This window comes from Ahaetulla prasina, chromosome 4, assembly GCF_028640845.1.
Source record: "Ahaetulla prasina isolate Xishuangbanna chromosome 4, ASM2864084v1, whole genome shotgun sequence".
NCBI classification, from domain to species: domain Eukaryota; kingdom Metazoa; phylum Chordata; class Lepidosauria; order Squamata; family Colubridae; genus Ahaetulla; species Ahaetulla prasina.
The window spans coordinates 48533322-48553932 of NC_080542.1; the positions used below are offsets into that span (position 1 = coordinate 48533322).

Genomic DNA, 20611 nt, shown 5'->3' on the forward strand with positions numbered 1-20611 from the left:
AATTGGTAGGAATGATTTTATGTACTAACATAAAGGAATAATAGAATATACACATATTTGCATTTAATTTTCATGATCTGGAGATATATGCATGGCAGTGGTCTCAATCAGCTCTAACAATTAAACAAACATAGATCTTGATATCCTTCTAGGTTTTAAATAAATTTTATTGAATAATTATATTATACTATTAACTTTGCATTTTTATACATAACGTGCATTGCTATTACTATTATAATAAAAATGTTAAGAATGTTTGGGAGAGAGTGAGACAGGAAAAAAAAACCTGGAAGGATCACTGGTTAATAAAGGTATGTGTAAGGTGATCTATGCACAACAAGCAAAGTTTCTATATACCGGTACAATAACTAAATCTTTGAAAACCTGTTAACTCATAGAATTCAATACCATGTCATTGGGATTTCAGTGAGTTATTGATACATATAAAGGAAGTATATGTTTTAAATAATGTTTTAAATACAAACAAATTTATGAACAAACATCACTTCTAATTGTCTGGCAGGTCCACAATGAGAATTGATCAATATGTCAGCAAAACAATAATTCTAAAGCAAAAATAAGATGCCCATAAATCTGTTATTTTAAAAATTGCAAAAATGTATAGAGTTTCACTTCATTTGCACCACTTACCCCTATGGACATATTTTATAGTAAATGTTAGTAAGCCACCTTCATTTGCTTACCTATGAAGCTATAATTTAGACAGCTAAATTATAATTTGAGATAATTTTAAAGAAAGAAAATCCATGGCAAATTATCATGTCAACATGTAGAACCTAATCAACATGTGGAAATATAGTTCTAGAGACACCTGCATGATTACCCAAAATAACATTAAATCAAACATATCATTGGCCATTTTGAATTAACAATTACATACCAGTATATTCTGGACGGTTAATGCTTCCTGGGCAGGATTTTATTAATGCAAACTTCTCATTATTTTGAGCTTCATCTTTATTCTTCATGTCTATGTTTCACAACACAGTATAATGCTTCAATATAAATATTTTCATTAATGCAAAATATCAAACAAATAACACTGGATATAACTAAATGTTATATCTCAATTATGCAGGTCATGGTTGTCCCAAAAGTGCTTTTCTAAAAGACAGCTGACTTTCTTGTTTTTTTTTTTCTTAAAAAACATTTTGCTTCTCATCTAAGAAGCTCCTTCAGTTCTGTAGAATAGAACTGAACTGAAGAAATTTGTTGGGTGAGAAGCAAAATGTTTTCAAAGAAAAAAAAAACCCCAAGAAAATCAGTTGTCTTTTGGAAAGCACTTTTGGGGAAACTTTGGATATACCAAAAATTATACAGCATTATATAGGTCAGTGACTATGTACAAAACTGAAAAATATTTGTAAAGATAGAAAGCAAAATAATGTCTTGTTTGTTTGGGAAGTTAATAGGATAATTCTCTTCAAACAGTTAAAAAACAATTCTCTTAACCAATACCTTCATTTTACATCTTTACTTTTTAATTTTGTTAATCAAACTGCCACCAAATGTTTGTGTGTGTGTGTGTGTGTGTGTGTGTATTTAATAACCATTCAATAATCATCACATGTACAACTGATAATGCTTCAATGCCTTTGACTCTAATGCATAAAAAGTGTTTGGAATTATACACAATAGCTGGAATAGAGCTGTTATTTATGTTATATTTATTGCTATTTATTTTTATTTGTCTATACTAAAATTGTGACATCAAAATTATTTTTGTTTTAATGTCTTTTATGAATGGGAATTGCCATGAGCATTTACTAATTAAATAAACTGTCATGCAATTTTTGGAATTATCCAATCTTATATTTTGACAGACAAATAGTGTAAAGTCAGCTGGAATAGTCAGCTATGTTGTTGCTGCCTTATCAAGTCCATGCAGATTTTCAGAAGTTGTTTGCTATTTCTTTGTTCCTAGAATGATAGCCACTGTCCAGAGTCACCCAGCTGGCCTTTTGCTTAAGGTTCAGTCTCCTGATGTCCTGATGCCATTAACCATTATATCAATCTGCCTTGCATGCTGAATTGTGCAAGTACTCAAAGGTGCTCCAAAATACTCTGTACGTTTAGCATGATCTCTAAGTTCCTTAGTACAAGGATTGAGTTTTTAGTATGATGAACTTTTGTTCACTTCTGGACCCCTGACCTGTAAGCAAAAGTCACAGTTAAATTATCTCTAAGTAATGGCCCCCTTCCAATAGAATTGTTTTCAGACCGCATCCATCATCAAACTTCCTCTAAGTGGTCTCTGCCTTCAGTTCTTTCTAACAAGTAACAAAGCTGATTCTCATCTGTGGTTTATTTCTGCTGGCAAGCTTCCATTTATCTGTTGCAAAAAGCTTCCATTTAAATAATAATAATAATGCAATTTACTTGAGTCTCCTTTGTAAGTTAATATTAAAGTACCTTGCCTTCCCTAACAAGGCCTTCACTGGACCAAGGTTGAACAACTATGCCTTCAGTATTGCAGTTGCTGCCCTGACCGCTTATTTGTGGAAAGGCCCCTATTTCTAAATGAAATAGGGTGACTGAAATCTGCTCCATAATAACTTGACTTCTGCTCCAAGAGGACTTGGAGAGAGACAACTCATCTTGCAAAATAATTGCATCATTGATACATTTTTGTAAGGTAAAATGTTTGGTTTGGATAATAATATAATAAATTCTACTCTCAGTATCATAAACTTTTATAGAGATTTAGAAATAAACAAATCATGGAGTATCCCGTGCCTTTAGACACTTCTACTATCTTCTATGCACTACGCATCATCATAGCTAGTCATTATAAGAGTAATAAAACATTAAGAATTGGTGCCTTCTCATGATCTCTTCCCACCATCATTCCTTCACGGCGTTGTCGTTTTAAATAGTAGGCATTAGGACTATTCAACTATCTGAATGCAAAGGGGAAAAGGGGATTCAAAGCATGGGTGGAGGCTTATGGATTGTAACTCCCTAAAAATTTACATGTGATCCCAGGAAAAATGTGTTTTAGGGGGTGCTAATTGTTGTGATGTGCGCACCAATGCATGCATTACCTTCCCCCCATACATAATGTGTAATACATAATACACATACATAATGTGTATTATGAATACACATGACTACAAAGTCCTTATGACTGTGAAAACAGAGACTTTTTCTATAAGTTTTCTATAAGACATTATTTTAGAAGTTAATCTAAGTCTTTCTGGCTGAAAAATAGATCATGGACATTAAATAAATGAAGACACCACAGAAACAGCTGAGGCATAATTGCTGCTAATCATGGTATTTTTCTGAACTAAAGAAGAACATGGGCTGAGGATAGAAGTCACCATTTTGAATGGTTTTCTTCCTTTCTTGGGGCTGGTTCAGTTGTTGATTGGAGAGCTGGGAGAGATTACTTCCTAGGCTCCTCTTTTGTAGGATACCTTAGGGTTCTATCCTCTTTCCCAACTATTCAACACTTACAAAAATAGTTGGGTGAGGTCATCTATTGGTTTGAAGCTCAGTATCATCAGTATATTGGTGATACCCAATTATATCTTTCAGCCTTGAGCCAGTCAAGTGAGGTTGTGAATGTTCTGACCCAGAGCCTAGAGGCTGTGCAGGAGGAATTGTTTCTGACTTAATATACAACTATGAGTATCTGGGCCACCCAACTATGGAAATTTTCCATCTTTAATCTTGGATGGGATAGCATTATTCCATTCAAGAATGGTGTGCAGCCTGGGGAATATCCTGGATTCACAATTCGTACTCTATCAGTAGATAGTGGTGAATAGAAAAGATTATGCACAGTTTCATCTGGTGTGCTAGTTGCACCCCCTCCTAGATTGGGAGGCCATTTAGACAGTCATAACTCGGTCACCTTGTGGCTTAACTACTACAATACACTCTTTATAGGGCTTCCCTTGAAGGCCATCTGGAAGCTTTGACTAGTCCAGAATGCAGAGCTGAAGGCAGGGATGGGCATGCCTCACTACATTCATTTAATATTTCTGCTCCATAAGCTGCACTGGTTGCTGGAGCACTAGTTGCATTTGCCTCTGAATGTGATTCAAGCTGCTGATCATTACCTCCAGAGGACTGCAATGCATAGAGTAAGTTATTTGTGGGATCCTCTATTTTCCACAGTATCTACCCAGTCAATTTGATCTGGTGGGATTAGTGCATACTGGGTTTTTTCAGTTAAACAATACTATTTGGCAAGATCTCAGAACTGCACTTGGTCTGCTTTAGTATCTGCTCTCTAGAATGAAATTTCCCCAAAATATGGATGGCTCCTTATTCTGCTGGCATTTCAAGACCTGGCTCTTCACCCAGGCCCAGGTTCCTTTCTAGATAATGTGGGTTTGCCTTAGTTGTAATTTGTGCCATCATTTGACCATTATCTTTTTATCACTGTACACTCCACTGTTTTATTGTTCTATGTGATTTGATCTGTGCACTGCATAGAATCGCTAAAGAATCAGAAATTGTAAAAATTCAATAAGTAAATTATGTCTCATTTGGAAATACACAAAACATCACTCAACTTACCAGCTTCAATTTTAGTTCTGATCTTTTGAGTAAGATCTTTTGTGGGAATTTTATCTAGGATACATTTAAGTGTTTCTAGAGGTTTTTCATAATAAGATTTAAATAATCTTGTTGCCTTATTTGCATCTAGATTCTCTAGCTTAGAGCTTTCTATTTTTTCCCCGTTCAGTATCAGTTCAAGTTTACTCATTTCATCCGTTTTCAGGTCTTCAAGGATTTTCAATATGAATTCTCTATTATCTTCTGCCATGATGTTTCTTAAGATTCTATATGGTATTGTGTAGACAGACCTGGAGAAGAATTTGAGGCAAAGAGAATAAAGCTGTCACTGCTAAGGTTAATTAGGTTCAAGTTCATCTTGAATGCACAACTTTTTCAAAATCTTTGACTGATGTAGCACTCTTACATTAGATAAGACTAAATTTTATGTAATCTATGTATATACAGTAGCTTACTTAAATAAAGTTAACACTACCCTTTAATATTCATTTATTTTATTTATTTATTTTGTCGAGTACATGTTACATAATATATATAGGTATACGCATGAATTGAATACATAAAATGAATATAATTAAAGGGAAGATTAGGACAGGGATGGTAGGCATGTTGGTGCTCTTATGCACGCCCGTTAAATTCAGTATTTCTATTTAATCACATTAAAAATACAATTTGGCAGTCATTCTGGAAGACTCTAAAAATACTTTTGTAGATCACCTGAAGTTCAGGGCCCTCTGGTTGTAGACTTCTGATTGATTCTACGGGTGAAGGATATTCACACATGAAGCAGTCACCCCAGGCTTGAACTCTGTATAGCACTTACCCAATATATCCTTTAGATTAGATTAAAAGAGTTGGAAGGGACCTTGTAAGTTATCTAGTCCAACCCCTCCCCCAACAATCTGGGCCTCTGTGGCTCAGACTGGTAAGACAGTCTGTTATTAACAGCAGCTGCTTGCAATTACTGCAGGTTCAAATCCCACTAGGCCCAAGGTTGACTCAGCCTTCCATCCTTTATAAGGTAGGTAAAATGAGTACCCAGATTGTTGGGGGCAATAAGTTGACTTTGTATCTAATATACAAATGGATGAAGACTATTGCTTGACATAGTGTAAGCCGCCCTGAGTCTTCGGAGAAGGGCGGATATAAATGCAAAAAAAAAAAAAAAGAAAGAAAGAAAAGAAAGAAAGAAAGAAAGCAGGAGACCCTACACCATTTCTGACAAATGGCAATTGTTTTATGAATTAAGTACCATTTTCAAACCAGCTGTGGACTTATTATTTATACCATCCAGGCCACAATTTATTGGATTGGTTATCAGATTTCATGGAGTGCTCATTTGAAATACTCAAGAATGTCTCCAGCATTTGTACCATTTAGTAACAAAGTAATTTTAAAAAAATTAAGTAACCTGGTACAATTTGTTGTTGAAAATTTCTAACAATTGCCACATAGGTTTCAAGATTTTTACATTTATGATATGTCCACGATATATAACTACTTATTAATTTTCCTAACCTTCCTTTTTACTTTAAGCTCTAGATCCCATTTATCTTTCTTTACTCACTAACTTTTCATCTGTAAGGGCTTAAACAGCAACCAGTTATTTTCAGGCAAAAATAGCAGCTACATACCATATAATAATCACATTATAAGGCAATCAAACACACAGCAAGAACCAATTGAGTTTTGGAAAGATAAAACAATGCATTTAAAATATTTGTACTATCTCGTTGAGAAGTATTGTAGAACTCTTCTGTATGTCTTCACTCTATCCAGCAATAAAGATTTTTATCAGGATGAGGCCAATCAAGGGAAGAATCAAAACTAAGTTTTGTAGTAATCTTTCATTTTGTTTAACATTCAGTAGGATAATAGGAGGTGTGATTTAAGACCTGATTTACCAGACCTCTGAGGGGGGAGGGGAAGCAGTTATGTTGGCAGAAATAAGGTTTGTTTTTTTAAAAATATCCATTGTACTACACAAAAGTAAAGGTTTGGAAAAAATGTTCCCAAATGCAACATTTCACCAGATAAGAGTCATTATCAAGAACATCTGTGATAATAAACCCTAGCAACTTACATAGTGGAGTAGCATATGTGATGTAATGTTTAGAAATCAAGCAATATTCCCCCAATTATGCACTGCACTCACACTAGAAAGGAAAGGGAAGTGAAGTGAAGGAATAATAGAATAACAGAGTTGGAAGGGACCTTGAAGGTCTTCTAGTCCAACCCCCTGCTTAAACATGAAACTCTATACCAGAGGTATCAAACTCAATTTCATTGAGGGCCGCATCAGGGTTGTGTTTGACCTTGGGGAGGCAGGGGGGCGTGGCCAAGAGGACATGGCTAGCTCGATGTCTTTCGTGTCAGGAGCACCTATGGTGGCCCAAGCACTCTGCCAACAAAAATGGGCTCCCGAACTCCGTTTTTGGCTGCAATAGCCTCCTGCAACTCTGCCAGTGAAAACAGAGCTCCATTTTTCCTGGCAGAGGCACTGTGGGCTAGTCCTTTGCTGTTTCCAGGGTGGCTCCACAGGCCAGATCTAAGCACCCCATGGGCCGGATCTGGCCCCCAGGCCTTGAGTTTGACACTCCTTCTTCCCTGTACCATTTCAGACAAGTGGCTATTCAGACTCTTTTTAAAAGCCTTGATTAATTTCCATCCATTGTTTCTTGTTCTGCTTTCAGTTCCTTTACAAAATGGGTTGACCCCTCTCTTTTTTGTGGCAGTCTTTCAAATATTGGAACACTGCTATCATGTTGCACACCTAGTCCTTTTTTCTCTAAACCAGGGGTCCTCAAAATTTTAAATGGGACCAATTCACGATCCATCAGACTGCTTGTTCGTCCACCCGCTAGCCAGACTAGCCCGGAAGCAGCGCGTCCCATGGTCGCAAGCTGGATGTGGGGCCTTAGGCAGAGGTGAGGATGAGAAGTGGCCGTCAGGGGAGAGCACTGACTGGAATGCTGTGTGCTCTTGGGCCTCCTGCCTGTCTGCTTCTGTGAGGCAGAAAGAAAGCCATAAAAGTCGTCGCCTACGCATCCCAAGGCCCTGGTCTCAGTACTGATTTAAGCAACCACTAAGAGCCAGAGGCTGGTGGTGCCAAGGCAGCCCTTGCCTCCCGTCACTTTGGGCTCAGAGCTGTAAGCCGCATTGGGGAAGCACTGTGGCGGAGAGAAACGGCCAGGGTCAACCCTACCTTTGCTGTTCATTGCAGCTAGGAATCTCAAATAAAGCTGAGAATGAACGTTGTTTTGTAGCCAGCCCTGGCACTAGATGAATTCTCCTATGAATTCCTGGTCTCTTGAGGAGCCTAGCTAAGGTCTCATTTGCCAATTGCTGAGGCGCCTGGACTCTCAGTGACGGAGTCCTTAGCTTAGCCACCTATTTAGTAGCTCCAGCCCCTTCCTCCGTCATTGGGAATCCAGGTACTTCAGCGGGCTGCAAGTGAAGCCTCAGCCGGCTTCCTCAGCAGACGAGGATTTTGTAGGGGGACGATCTAGTGCCAGGGTTGGCTACAACACAAACATTCATTCACAGCATTATTTGAGATTCCTAGCTGCAATGGACAGCAAAGCTAGAGTTGAGGTCCCCCCGCGTTGGGGCGAGGGTGAGCTGGCGGTAGGTGCCTGGAGGCCCCACAGAAGCTGAGAGGCAGGCCCGAAAGGCGGCTGAGCCTTGCCGTGTCCACCCCACCCCACAAGGTGGCCCTTTGGCCAAGTGTAGCAGGTCCAGGGTGAATTTTTCTCTCCTGCTATTGGCCTTACCTTCCAGTTCCAACCTGCAGGGCTTGCGAAGGTAAGGCCTGCACTCAGCCGAAGGGTGGGGTTCAATGTGGGCAGGGCAGCCTTGTGAATTAATGGCTTTGGTGGGGCCTAAGTGTAGTAGTCAGGTAAGCTGGGTTTCTGGTAAATTACATAACAGTCCATGAAGTTTTCTTGGCAAAAATACAGAGAACTTCTTTTCTACAGGATGTCATTTTCAAATCATAAAGCTCAGGATTTCCACTCAAGGAAGTTACCAATATACTGTTCAAAGCTTCTTAAGGTCAAGAATAGCGCAGGCTGGTAAAGCCTGTTATTAAGAACACAAAGCCTGCAATTACTGCAGGTTCGAGCCCGGCCCAAGGTTGACTCAGCCTTCCATCTTTTATAAGGTAGGTAAAATGAGGACCCAGATTGTTGGGGGGGGGGCAATAAGTTGACTCTGTAAAAATATACAAATAGAATGAGACTATTGCCTTATACACTGTAAGCCGCCCTGAGTCTTCGGAGAAGGGCGGGGTATAAATGTAAACAAAACAAAAAAAAGAAGGGGCTGCATTTCTTCTGATCCCTCAACTAGATCACCAGTTTTAAGTATGCTACCTCCTGTGCAACTGTTCTCTAAGTAACTTTTATTAGCAAGTGATGAGGGGTACTTTTCTAACCATAATATATATTTCTGATTACTTCTAGCAGAGGTAGGTTTCAGCAGGTTCTGACCAGTTCTGGACAACCTGTAGTGGAAATTTTGAGTAGTTCAGAGAACCGGTATTAAAAATTCTGACTGGCCCCGCCTCCATCTATTCTCTGCCTCTCAAGTCCCAACTGATTAGGAGGGAATGGGGATTTTGCAGTATCCTTCTCCTGGAGTGGGGTGGGAATGATTTACAGTATCATTTCCCTGTCACATCCACCAAGCAATGCCACACCCACCAAGCCACACCCACAGAACCGGTAGTAAAAATTTTTGAAATCCATCACTGACTTCTAGTGTACATTTCACTGCACACTTCCCTGATTTTTTCAAAATGGGTAATTAAAATCCATTACAAGCCAGTTTGGCATAGCATTTAAGGCATCAGACAACAATTGGGGAGACTGTGAGTTCTAATCCTGTTTTAAGCAGGAAGTCAGCTGGATGAACTTGTGCTAATCACTCTCTTTCAGTCCAATAAGGAGGCAAGAGCAAACCACTTACAAAAACCTTTGCCAAAAAAACCTGCTCGGTCATGCAGTCACCAGGAAGAAAAAACTAACTTAATATTACACACCCACATACAGATACAAAAGTAAAACTCACTACCTATGCGAACTACCCATCCCTTTTGGAGAGGAAAACTGCTTGGGCAGTTATCTTAAAACAGTAATTTTCAATTTTGGCACATGTAAACAGTATGGATGGCTGCAGAACTCCATGAACACAGAAGCAAGCAAAATTTTAATCCGAATCCAACATGGGTTTGTCAAAAACACATCATGCCAGACAAACATTATCGGATTCTTTGAGTTACTAAATTAGTGGACAAGCAATATTTATTTATTTATTTATTTATTTATTTACATTTATATCCCGCCCTTCTCTGAAGACTCAGGGCGGCTTACACTATGTTAGCAATAGTCTTCATTCTATTTGTATATTATATACAAAGTCAACTTTTATTGCCCCCAACAATCTGGGTCCTCATTTTACCTACCTTATAAAGGATGGAAGGCTGAGTCAACCTTGGGCCTGGTGGGACTAGAACCTACTTGGACTTCAGGAAGCTGTTTGACAAAGTAGACCACAACGTTCCACTTGGTAAGATAGAAAAATGTGGGATAGACAGCATCACCACCAGATAAATTTGTAAGTGGCTGACCAACTGCATTCAACATGTAGTCCTTAATGGAATTACATCTACATAGAGGGAAGTGTGCAGTGGAGTACCTCAAGGCTCAGTCTTAGGTCCTGTATTCTCTAATGTCTTTATGAACAATTTAGATGTGGAACTCATTAAATGACAGCAAATTGGTGATGATAACCAACATTTTAGAACATAGGCTCCGGATCCAGAAGGATCTTGACAGACTCAAACACTGGGCCCTATCCAACAACATGAAATCAATGGTGAGGAAAGGTTTTATACTTAGGTAAGAAAAAATAAATGCACAGGTACTTGGCTCAATAGCAGAAACAGTGAGGGATCTATAAATCCTAGTGGATAACCACTTAAATATGAGTCAGCAGTGTGTTGCAGCCAGAAAAAAAAATCAGCCCTGGGCTGAGTTAACAGAGGGATAGAATCTAGATCATGTAAAGTGTTAATACTGCAAGATCGAATCTGGTTCGGTTACTGGGACCAGAGCTTTCAGACTCATGCTGCAACCCGTCTTCAGGAATCTTCTCTCTACTGGAAAACATGCTTCTGTGAATCATATTATGTGGTGCCTTTTTATTGGCTGGTTGGTGAGTTAATGGCTAGTGATTGGCTGTTGCTTCCTTGTGCTGCCAAGCCTTTGGCTCTTAAGTACTAAAACTAATGGTAAATCAGTACCCCTGCTAACTGATAAGTAGCTGAGGGCTTGAGAGCATAAGGAAACAACAACCAATTGCCAGCCACCAACACACCAATCAGCCAATAGGAAGGCATCATATAATACAACCCACAGAATAGCCCAAAGCACTATTCCAGTAGACAGAACTTCCCTGAAGATGGGATTTTGCATGCGTTTGAAACTCAGAAGAGTAAATCGTTGATCCCGGTGATCAACCCAGATCTGATCTTGCAACATTATCTTAATAATGTTTATAATGTTCATAAAATGTATATGCCTTCATTATTGTTAGTATCACTTAGTAATACGTTAGTAAGCACACACACACTTGGAATACCGCATCCAATCCTGGTTGCCACAATATAAAAAAGATGTTGAGAAAGAGTTCAGAGAAGAGCAACAAAAATGATTGGGGGACTGGAGGCCAAAACATATGAAGAATGGTTGCAGAAATTGGGTATGTCTAGTTGAATTTTTTTTTAAAAGGACTAGGTGGTGATATGATAGCAGTGTTCCAGTATTTAAGGGGCTGCCACAAAAAAGAGGGAGTTAATTTAGGACAAGAAGTAACAGGTGGAAGCTTATAAAGCAAGATCCAAACTAGAATTAAGAAAAATTTCCTTACTATGAGTACAATGAATCAATGCAAAGGCTTGCCTCCAGAAATTGTGGGTGCTCCATTACTGGAGGGCTTTAAGAAGAGACTAGACGACCCTTGTCCTGAAAAGTATAGGGTCTCTTGCTGAGAGGATTGAACTAGAGGAACCCTTTTCAACTCTCTTATTCTGAATTCTAACAGGTAAAGGTATAGATCAGTACACTCATCTCCTATTAGGGACTTCGGAAAAGAGTCTCGGGACTGTTGAGATGAGCGGTTGCCCTTAGAATCTAGAATCTCGCAAAACTAGAGCATAACGGATCCCTTTCCTAATCTCCCCCATCTCCTAGCACTTACCTTGAAGGCCAAACACTTCCCGCGGTGCAGCCGCGATGCGATGGTAGTGTTGCTGGGGGCGGCTCGCTCAAGTCTTCTGAAGTTCGACGGCAAAACCTTAGAGTGCCCGGCTGGTGAATGGAAAAGGCGGGATGGAATAGGATGACCCGGAAGGCTTCCTTTTTACGGACTCTGCAGATGGTTATAAATAAAAAAATAAACGGTGCGTTAGAGATAAGCATCATATATATAAAATATATAAAACCGAAAGCTCTAAATCTTTAAACTCCTGATAACCTAAAATCGAACTGCCCGGACTATCACCTCCCTGAAAGTCTTTGTGGTAGAGCCGGTGTGAGAGATACTGTTGGAAGAATTAGATGAGAAAAAGAGATAGAGTTTGAAAAATAAACAGATCTGTAGCTGCAATCTACTGCGTTGCTTGGAAGCCCGAGTAACCCCCGCCCCCCACAAAGGACAACGATAAATGGAGGGGATAGAGAGCGTTCAAGACAGGGAGACAGGCTACTAGGGAGAGCGTTCATTTTTTCTTCTTCTGATGAAAACATTAGCTGAGGAATTCTGGGAGTTGAAGTCTACTGAAATTGCAAAAGTATCTATCCTGCCCTATATTATCCATTCTGTGAAACTGCCCATAAAATGCATGAAATGCATAAGAGCATGAAAGTGCCTACCGTTCCTGTCCTATTGTTCTCTTTCATTATATCAAATTAATATAGTTGTTGCATACTTTTGCTTATATATATGTTTATATGATGTGTTGTTGTTTTATTTATTTATTTTATTTATTTATTTTGTCACAACATCATATAAAAAGATTATATAGTGTATAAACATATATATGAGTAAATATTAGGAGGTATAAGCATCAATATATATATATGAAGAAGAAAAGAAAAAACAAAAACAATAGGACAGGAATGGTAGGCACGTTTGTGCGCTTATGCATGCCCCTTATGGTCCTCTTAGGAATGGGGTGAGGTCAATAGTAGAAAGTTTTTGGTTAAAGCTTTTAGGATTATGGGATTATGTTGATGTTTGTGTATACTTGATAGATCGTTCTCCGTATGGGTTCGAATTTCCCGGCTGGGAGCTCCTCTCCAGCAGATTGGAGCGTTGCCGAAGTATTAGAAGGAATTGAGATCGAAGCGAGCTGCGTGAAAGCGAGGTTTCTTTATTTTTCAGGAAGGCGAATCCAGCAAGCGCAAGGACAGCGTTCCTGGGTGAGCTGACAACCATATACAGTAAGTGTACATTTCTTATACTCTTTTTCCCTTTACATTTCTTTGTTTTGGGAGTACTTGATGGGATTTCCCTTTGTGTGTGTGCTTGCTAAGTTTTCTGTGTTTTGTCTTTCTGATTATGTTAATGTGGGTGGGTTTCGTGTTCGGGCGTGCGTTCCGGCTTTCTAACGATTTGATTTCCTTAAGTGTTCTCCCTTCCGTTAGTTGTTTTCCATATGCTTTGACTGAAGTTAATCTATTCAGGTTTGTGATTGAATCTTGTCCTGATCTATTCCCTTATTTGGTCGGCTATGTCTGTGTGACCTAATTATTTCCTTTCCTGTATTTCTTGGTATTGTCTTTTAAATAGCCTTGAGGTTTGTGGGTTTTTCCCTGGCCAGATTTAATTCTGAGCCAGTGTTTTTTGTTATTATGATGTGCCCTTGCTTGGCTTCTTTTTGCTCAACACTGCCTGGGTGAAGTTCCCTTCCTACAATCCTTCATTTTTTTTTTTTTTTTATTTTTTTTTTTTAAATTAAACTTGGCATTCCTCCTCTTCTCCTGTATTCATTTGGTTGCTATCTGAGTATACCTGGTATTCTTGGTCAATTTGTATCATCATAAGGGCTGCTTGATGTTTCCCTGTGTTTGGTCTAGATGAGTTTGGTTTGCAACTCCTTAAGCAGCCAAGGCATGGGGGAATACAGTAACAGAGACAGCACATGAGAGCTCCTAGTACACAGATAATGATTATGCCTGTCAGGACAATTTTTAGCCAAGAGAAGTCTGGCAGCCAGGAGAAGAGCCACGAGAGGTCAAAGGCTGGCTGGTTGTGGCCAATATCTTGAGTCAGCTCTTTTAGGTGGTTAATGTCTTTATTTACGCTTTCTGCGTTTTCTTCTAATTCAAAGCAGCAAAGCCCTCTGAATTCTTTGCAGCCATGATTGTGCTTTAACAGCAGAAAATCAATCGCCGCCCAATTCTCAAGGGTTGCCTCTCTGACTTGTCTTAGTTCTCTATTTAGGGCATCTAAGGCATGGGAGGTCGAATTTAGGCCTTTCACTAGGGTACATGCCAAGCTGTTCAAGTTTCTAGAATTTCGGACTGCCAGTCCTGGCACTCCCACTAGTGATACAGCCAATGAAACATATTCTGCTTTTGTGAGTAGGGACACATGTGAATCACAATCTGGGTCTAGGGTGTGAAATGCTCTCCTGTGTCGTCTCTGTATGGATGACAGTAACATGGTTAGCTTTCCTAGAGTACAAGGCCCTCCTGTTGAATTGGCTGGTAGGTATGAATAGGCTTGTAATCCACACAGTATAAACCAACCATGAGGTAGCCTCAGGTAGCTATAAGAAAATGGAACAAGTTCCGTGTGATTGCATCTTAGTTCTGTGTTATTTAGGTTGATGCAATTTCCATTGCCCTTCTCGCTACATCCAAAAACCTCAAAGCACCAGGAGGAGGTGGAGACAGCAGCTATATGAAGAGTGTACATGTCTAGTTCTTTTGTTGAGGAGACATTTCCCCAATCATAAATGGTTGAATATGTCATTGTGATAGGAATGTGTCTGAGCTTAGTGTCATTGAGTATAGCTTGAGGTCTAATTGCTACTCCCATTAGGCATGTTTTTAAGATATCTTTCACTGAGTTACCCCCTGATAGGCAAAATTCTGTGGTGTTGAGTATCTCTCTTGCTAGGTATTCCCAGATGTTTCCCTTTTCTGGGATGAGGTTTGGTTCAAGGAATGCTGTTATCTGGGTTACAGTTAGCAATATACAATATAGGTTACATATAGTGTTAATAACTGGTTTTTTCCCTCCCATTATATAGTTAAATCCTCCCCCCTCCCTCTTTTTTTTTTTTTTTTCCTTTTTTCTTTTTTCTTTTCCCTCTAAATATTACAAACTTGGATTAAAAGAAAAACAAACAAAAGACAACAATATATACATATAAGAAGAAAGGTGATGGTGGAGACAGTCCGGGTTATATAGTTTTTCTTCTTCTTATTATTCAGTGGTGTTGTTAAAAAATGTTTCCAAAGTCCATTCTTTCGTCTCTGGATGTTTCTTCAATTTAATCGGTGGGATAGCTGGGCTGTTGTCCACAACTGCGGGTTTGGCGTGTGTCCAATGTATCCAGCAGTCCCTTTCCGCAACCCGGATGGCAGTCTGGGTCGTTAGTAGAATCTGATACGGTCCTGTCCACTTGGGTTGCAGTGGTGAGTTTCGCGTGAAGAACTTTATCCACACCCAGTCACCTGGCTCAAAGGGATGTAGATTGTCCTCCAGAGGTAGCGTCTGGGTCAGGGCGCTCTGTGTCCACAGGACCTGTAATCTCTTATGCAGGGCTGAAAGATATGAAGAGAGAACTATGTCCCCCCTATCTAAGCTGAGGGACTGGGGATCGAGGCCCTGCAGGATATCAGGTGGGCGTCCAAAAAGGATTTCAAAAGGGGATATTCCTATATCCTTTCTAGGTCTAGTTCTAATGTAAAATAAGGCGATTGGTAAGACTTGTGGCCATGAGAGGTGTGTCTCTTGGCAGAGCTTACCTAATAAGGTTTTTACCTCTCTGTTTGCTCTCTCTGTTCCACCTGATGAGGATGGGGAGTAGGGGCAATGCAGGTTCTGGGTAATGCCAAGTGCTTGGTATATATAGGTGAGAACCTGGGCTATGAAATGTTTGCCCCTATCCATATCTAGTACACTTGGTACCCCAAATCTGGGTACAATGTCTTTTATGAGGTGTTTGGCAGTTTCCAAGGCTGTAGCATGGCGACAAGGGAAAGCCTCTACCCAGTGTGTTAGTTGGTCTCTACATATGAGGGCATATTGGTATCCATTTGCTTTAGGCAATTGAATATAGTCCATTTGAACCCGTTCAAAGGGTCTTTGTGCCCATGGTCTGCCCCCCTCATGGATGCTTTTTCTGGAGGTACTGTTATTAGCCTGGCATGTTTTACAGGTGCTAGTCACTCTGGTTGCCTCTGTATAAATTCCAGGAGCATGCCATACCCTTCTAGCAGCATCCACTATTGCTTGGGTCCCACAATGGCCTTTTGAGTGTAGCCTCTGGCAAATTAGGCGTATGAGGCGACGTGGGGCTATGGGTCTGCCATCTGGGACTCTCCAAAATCCATTAGAAAATGTTGCACCTAATTTTCCTTCCCACATTTGGACTTCTCCTTCTTCAAGGAAGTCCTTATATGGGATTTCTGGGTTGGCTCTTATTGCTGGAGCAATAGTGACTTGCGGGAGAGGTTTGGTGGCTACCCATTTGGCTATTGCATCAGCGTATTTGTTTCCTTTTGTAATCAAAGAGTCATCCGTTTGATGAGCTTTACAATGAATGACTGCTATTTCCCTTGGTAATTGAATGGCTTGTAATAGTTTGGAGACCAGAGCTGCATGTACGATTTGTTGACCAGCTGATGTGAGGAAACCCCGTTGTTTCCATAGTGCTCCTGTGGCATGGCAAACACCAAATGCATATCTTGAATCAGTATATATGTTAACAGACTGATTTTCTGCTGCTTCACAAGCTTTGGTTAGTGCAATTAGTTCTGCTGCCTGAGCGCTATGTGAGGGGGTTAGTGGCTCAGCCCAAATGATTTCATGGAGAGAGACTACTGCTGCTCCTGCAACCCTTCTGTCCTCGTGCATATAAGAGGAGCCATCTGTAAATAATTCAAGGTCTGGATTTTCTAGAGGGTTGTCAGTTAAGTCTGGGCGCGGTAGCTCTGCATCCTGTATTAGGTGGAGGCAATCATGGAGGTTATTATCCGATTGTTCTGTGGGTAATAGGGTAGCAGGGTTTAGGGTGCTACACCGTTCAAATGTGATGTGGTCAGATGTGAACAATTCCGCCTCGTATTGCGCTAGACGCTGCTGTGTGAAGGCTTGCGTTTGCGATTTTAGGAGAATAGCAAACACTTCGTGGGGTACTTTTAGAGTCAGCGGTCGTCCGAGGACTAGGTCCTTGGATCGTTTTACTATTTCTACCGTTGCCGCTACTGCCCTCAAGCAGGGGAGTGTTCCCCGGGCTACCGGATCTAACTTTACTGAATAGTATGCCACGGGTCGCTGAGCTAGACCACAGCTCTGTGTTAGAACTCCCGATGCAATGCCTAGTTTTTCGTGTATGAAGAGGGTAAATGGTTTTTTGTAGTCAGGCAAACCTAATACCGGGGCTGAAGCTAGTGTTTTTTTAATCCTCTCGATATGCTGGTCTAAAGATTTTGTCCATTCTATAGGATCTGGCATGTTTTTAGTAGTTAAGTCTATCAGGGGTTTTGCTAGTTCCCCAAACGACGGGATCCAGGGGCGACAAAATCCCAGGACCCCTAGAAGTGCTCTTACTTGTCGTTTCGTGCTGGGGTTTTTCATGGCCAATATGGTTTCTATGCGGCTGGGAGCTAGTTTCCGTATCCCCGGCGCAATTATGTAGCCCAAATAAGTTACTTCTTGTTTCAAATATTGCAGTTTGGTGGGGGAAGCTTTATGTCCCTTCTCCGCTAAGGCATTCAATAGATACAAAGTATCACGTTTACATGCCTGCTCACTTTCTGATGCTAGCAACAAATCATCTACATATTGGATTAATATAGATTTTTCTGGTAAGTCTATGGAAGAGAGATCGTTCCTCAAAATTTGGGAGAAAAGGGTGGGAGACTCCGTGTAGCCTTGAGGCAAACGGGTCCAAGTATATTGCTGTTCCTCCCAAGTAAAGGCAAATAAGTATTGTGATGCTGAATCTACCGGAATGCTAAAAAAAGCAGAACAAAGATCCACCACGGTGAAGTGAGTGGCGGAAGCCGGTACTTCCGTAATTATTGTTGCGGGGTTCGGCACTATCGGGGCTCTAGGTATCACGTGACCGTTCACGGCCCTCAAATCGTGCACAAAACGATAAATGGGGTCCCCGTTCTCATCCACCTTTGATTTTTTTACGGGAAAAATTGGGGTATTGCATGGGGAGGTACATTTCAAGAAAAAACTCCTGTTCCAGATAGGCTTTAATCAGTTTGCGTATTGGTTCAATGGCCTCCGCTTGGATCTTGTATTGTGGGATGCATGGAGGGCGTCCAGTTTTTACTTTTATTGTCACCGGGGTGGCCCCTTTTAAAAGTCCCACTTCAGTTGAATCCCAGCCCCAAAGTGAGGTGGGCAAAGTTGCTAAATCCGCATGTAGCGGGGGTGGGTGGGTGGCTAGTAGAAAAGTTTTCTTTCCGGGGATGTCTAGGGTGAGACCCCTTTTCCCACATTTTATGGTTGCTCCCAATTTACATAGGAGGTCTCTTCCTAAAAGGGAGACGGGAGATTGAGGGCAGATGGTGAAGCCATGTTTTAACGAAAAGGGACCTAATTCAACTGTTAAATCTTTGGTAAATTCTACCGGGATGACTTTCCCCCCCACTCCTACTATATTATCTTGAGCACCTTTCTTTATTGAGTCTTTGTGGGGTGGATTGATAATTAGTGAGGCAGTCGCCCCTGTGTCCACTAGGCAGTTATATTCTTTTCCCTCTATGAGAAGGAGATCATAGGCTCTTCGGGACCGTCCCTTAAGGGAATTGCGAGCCCTTGGAGCGTGGCCATGAACTCATTCTCTTCTTTCTCTAGTCATTGAGTATCTGGGTCCCTTTCCAGTTCCCAGTCCGGGTTTCTTGGACCATTGCGGTCATTTAGGTGGGCTGGATTATATCGTGGAAGTGGGGCTGTTGGTGGTTCCCGTTGATAATTGTTTCTCCGTTCGGAGGGATAATGAAAATCATTTTCTCCCCGAAAGGTTTTTGGTGGTGCGCTATACCGGGAACGGTTTTGGGTCTGATTACAGTGCCCCCTTATATGTCCCTTTCCTCCGCATCTGAAACAATGTCGGCATTGTTGTGCTGGGACTCCAATTGCTTCGCACCGCCTGCACCGAGCCCTTCTATCGCCCCATTGCTGTTGCGGTGGCCTTGTGCTGTCACGCAGAGCCGCAAATATTTGTAATTCCTCATGTCTTTCTGACTTCCTTTTTTTCTCTTTGTCTTTTTCCTTTTCTAACTCCCTCCTTTCTTTTTCCTCCTCCTTTAGTTTGTCCCGCTGGTCATAAACGAAGTTGGCAATTCTGCGCAACTCCGATATCTCTAAAGAGGACCAGTTAGACACTATTTTGTGGAAATGTTCTTTTATATCACGGGCAGATTGGTCAACGAAGGCTGAGGCTAATATCCTCTGGTCCTTCTGGCAGCTGAGATCGAGGTGGGCATAAGTTGTGGCTGCCTCAGAGAGTCGGACCCAAAAGGCGTCTGGGTTCTCCTGCTCTCTTTGGGTTATTCTCTGGAATTCTGACCAATTTAAGGGTTTTTTCCCAATTTCTTCCAGGGCTTCCAATAGGTTTTCCTTTGCCCTGGTGTATGTAGCCCAGTGGTTGTATCATTATAGTCCCAGTCAGGGCGCTGTAATGGCCAGACTACCCGGGCCTGGGCTACCTGGCCCGGGGCGGCTATAACTGGCTGTTTGGCAATCTCATCAGTTTTCTCAAATAATTTTAATAACTCATCTTTTGTTAAGAAGACATGCAACAGCTGGTTCATGTCTCCCCATGATGGATTATGGCTCTCTATTATGGCCTTGAGAGTCTGAATTACTGTAACGGGGTCAGCCCTAAAAGATGGTGCCTCCTTTTTCCAGATTACTAGGTCTGAGGCTGAAAATGGGGTGTGTGTTAGGATGTATTCTAGCTGACCCCTCGGTCTCCCAGGCATAGGTTTACTTATTAGTGGGGCCATTATTTTTGCTGTGTTTTCCTTCTCCCCACTGGTTGGATTTGTATCCCTCAAAGGTTCCTTATTTTTGGACAGTTCAGCCCAGCAATACCAGTAGGGTATATGGCTAGGCTTTAATCGTGGTCTAAGTGCTATCAGGATTTTCATATCTAGAGTACCGCCATGAGGCCAAATTTGTTTCCCAGTGTCATCTTTTAGCAAAGTCCATTTATTACACAATTTCCTCAATTTCTTTTTCCGCATACCAGGTAAAACTGGCAGCCTCCGGGCACTCCAGGCCCCCAGCAGGTTATCCAGGGGATTTCCCTCCACCCTCGAGCTACTGCTTCCCATGTTTCCTCTCCGATGTGAGGTTTTTTTTTCACTTTGGCTTAGCCGGGTGGATCCTCCTACAGTTTTCAGAAAAAAAGGTTCTGGGAAGGACTTCGACTCCCTTCTGTCGAAGTATGAGCACCTTCCTGTTAAGGGAGCTTCCGTTTTGGATCAAAAAAAAGGTGATCCCAGAGGACCTACTGCCCTGCCAGTAGGTACGAGCACCTCTTCAACACTGCTTCCTGCTTCCTTTTTAGCATACCAGGCAGTACTGGCAGCCTCCGGGCATCCAGGGCCCCCAAGCAGATTTACTGCTTCCCTTTTTTTTTTTTTTTCCTTTTCTCCTTTTTTACTCTCTTAATTGCTTCATTCACACTTACTTTCCTCTCGCTCGGCTTCCGTTCCTAATAAACACAAAGTTCCACGTTTGGCTTCCCCTTGCTTGCTCTATCCTACCGCTCACGGCTCGGTGGAGCTAGCAGTAG

The 20611-nt window shown here is 41.2% G+C and overlaps 1 protein-coding gene across 1 annotated transcript in view; it reads right to left on the reverse strand.

Annotated features, from left to right (window-relative positions):
- Positions 1 to 15048: 15048 nt before the first annotated feature.
- Positions 15049 to 20611, reverse strand: part of LOC131198193 (protein NYNRIN-like) — a 30042-nt gene continuing 24479 nt past the window's right edge. Inside the window, exon 3 of the mRNA XM_058182692.1 lies at positions 15049 to 17976. Coding sequence (XP_058038675.1) covers positions 15049 to 17976 — 2928 coding nt within the window. The remainder of the gene's footprint in view (positions 17977 to 20611) is intronic.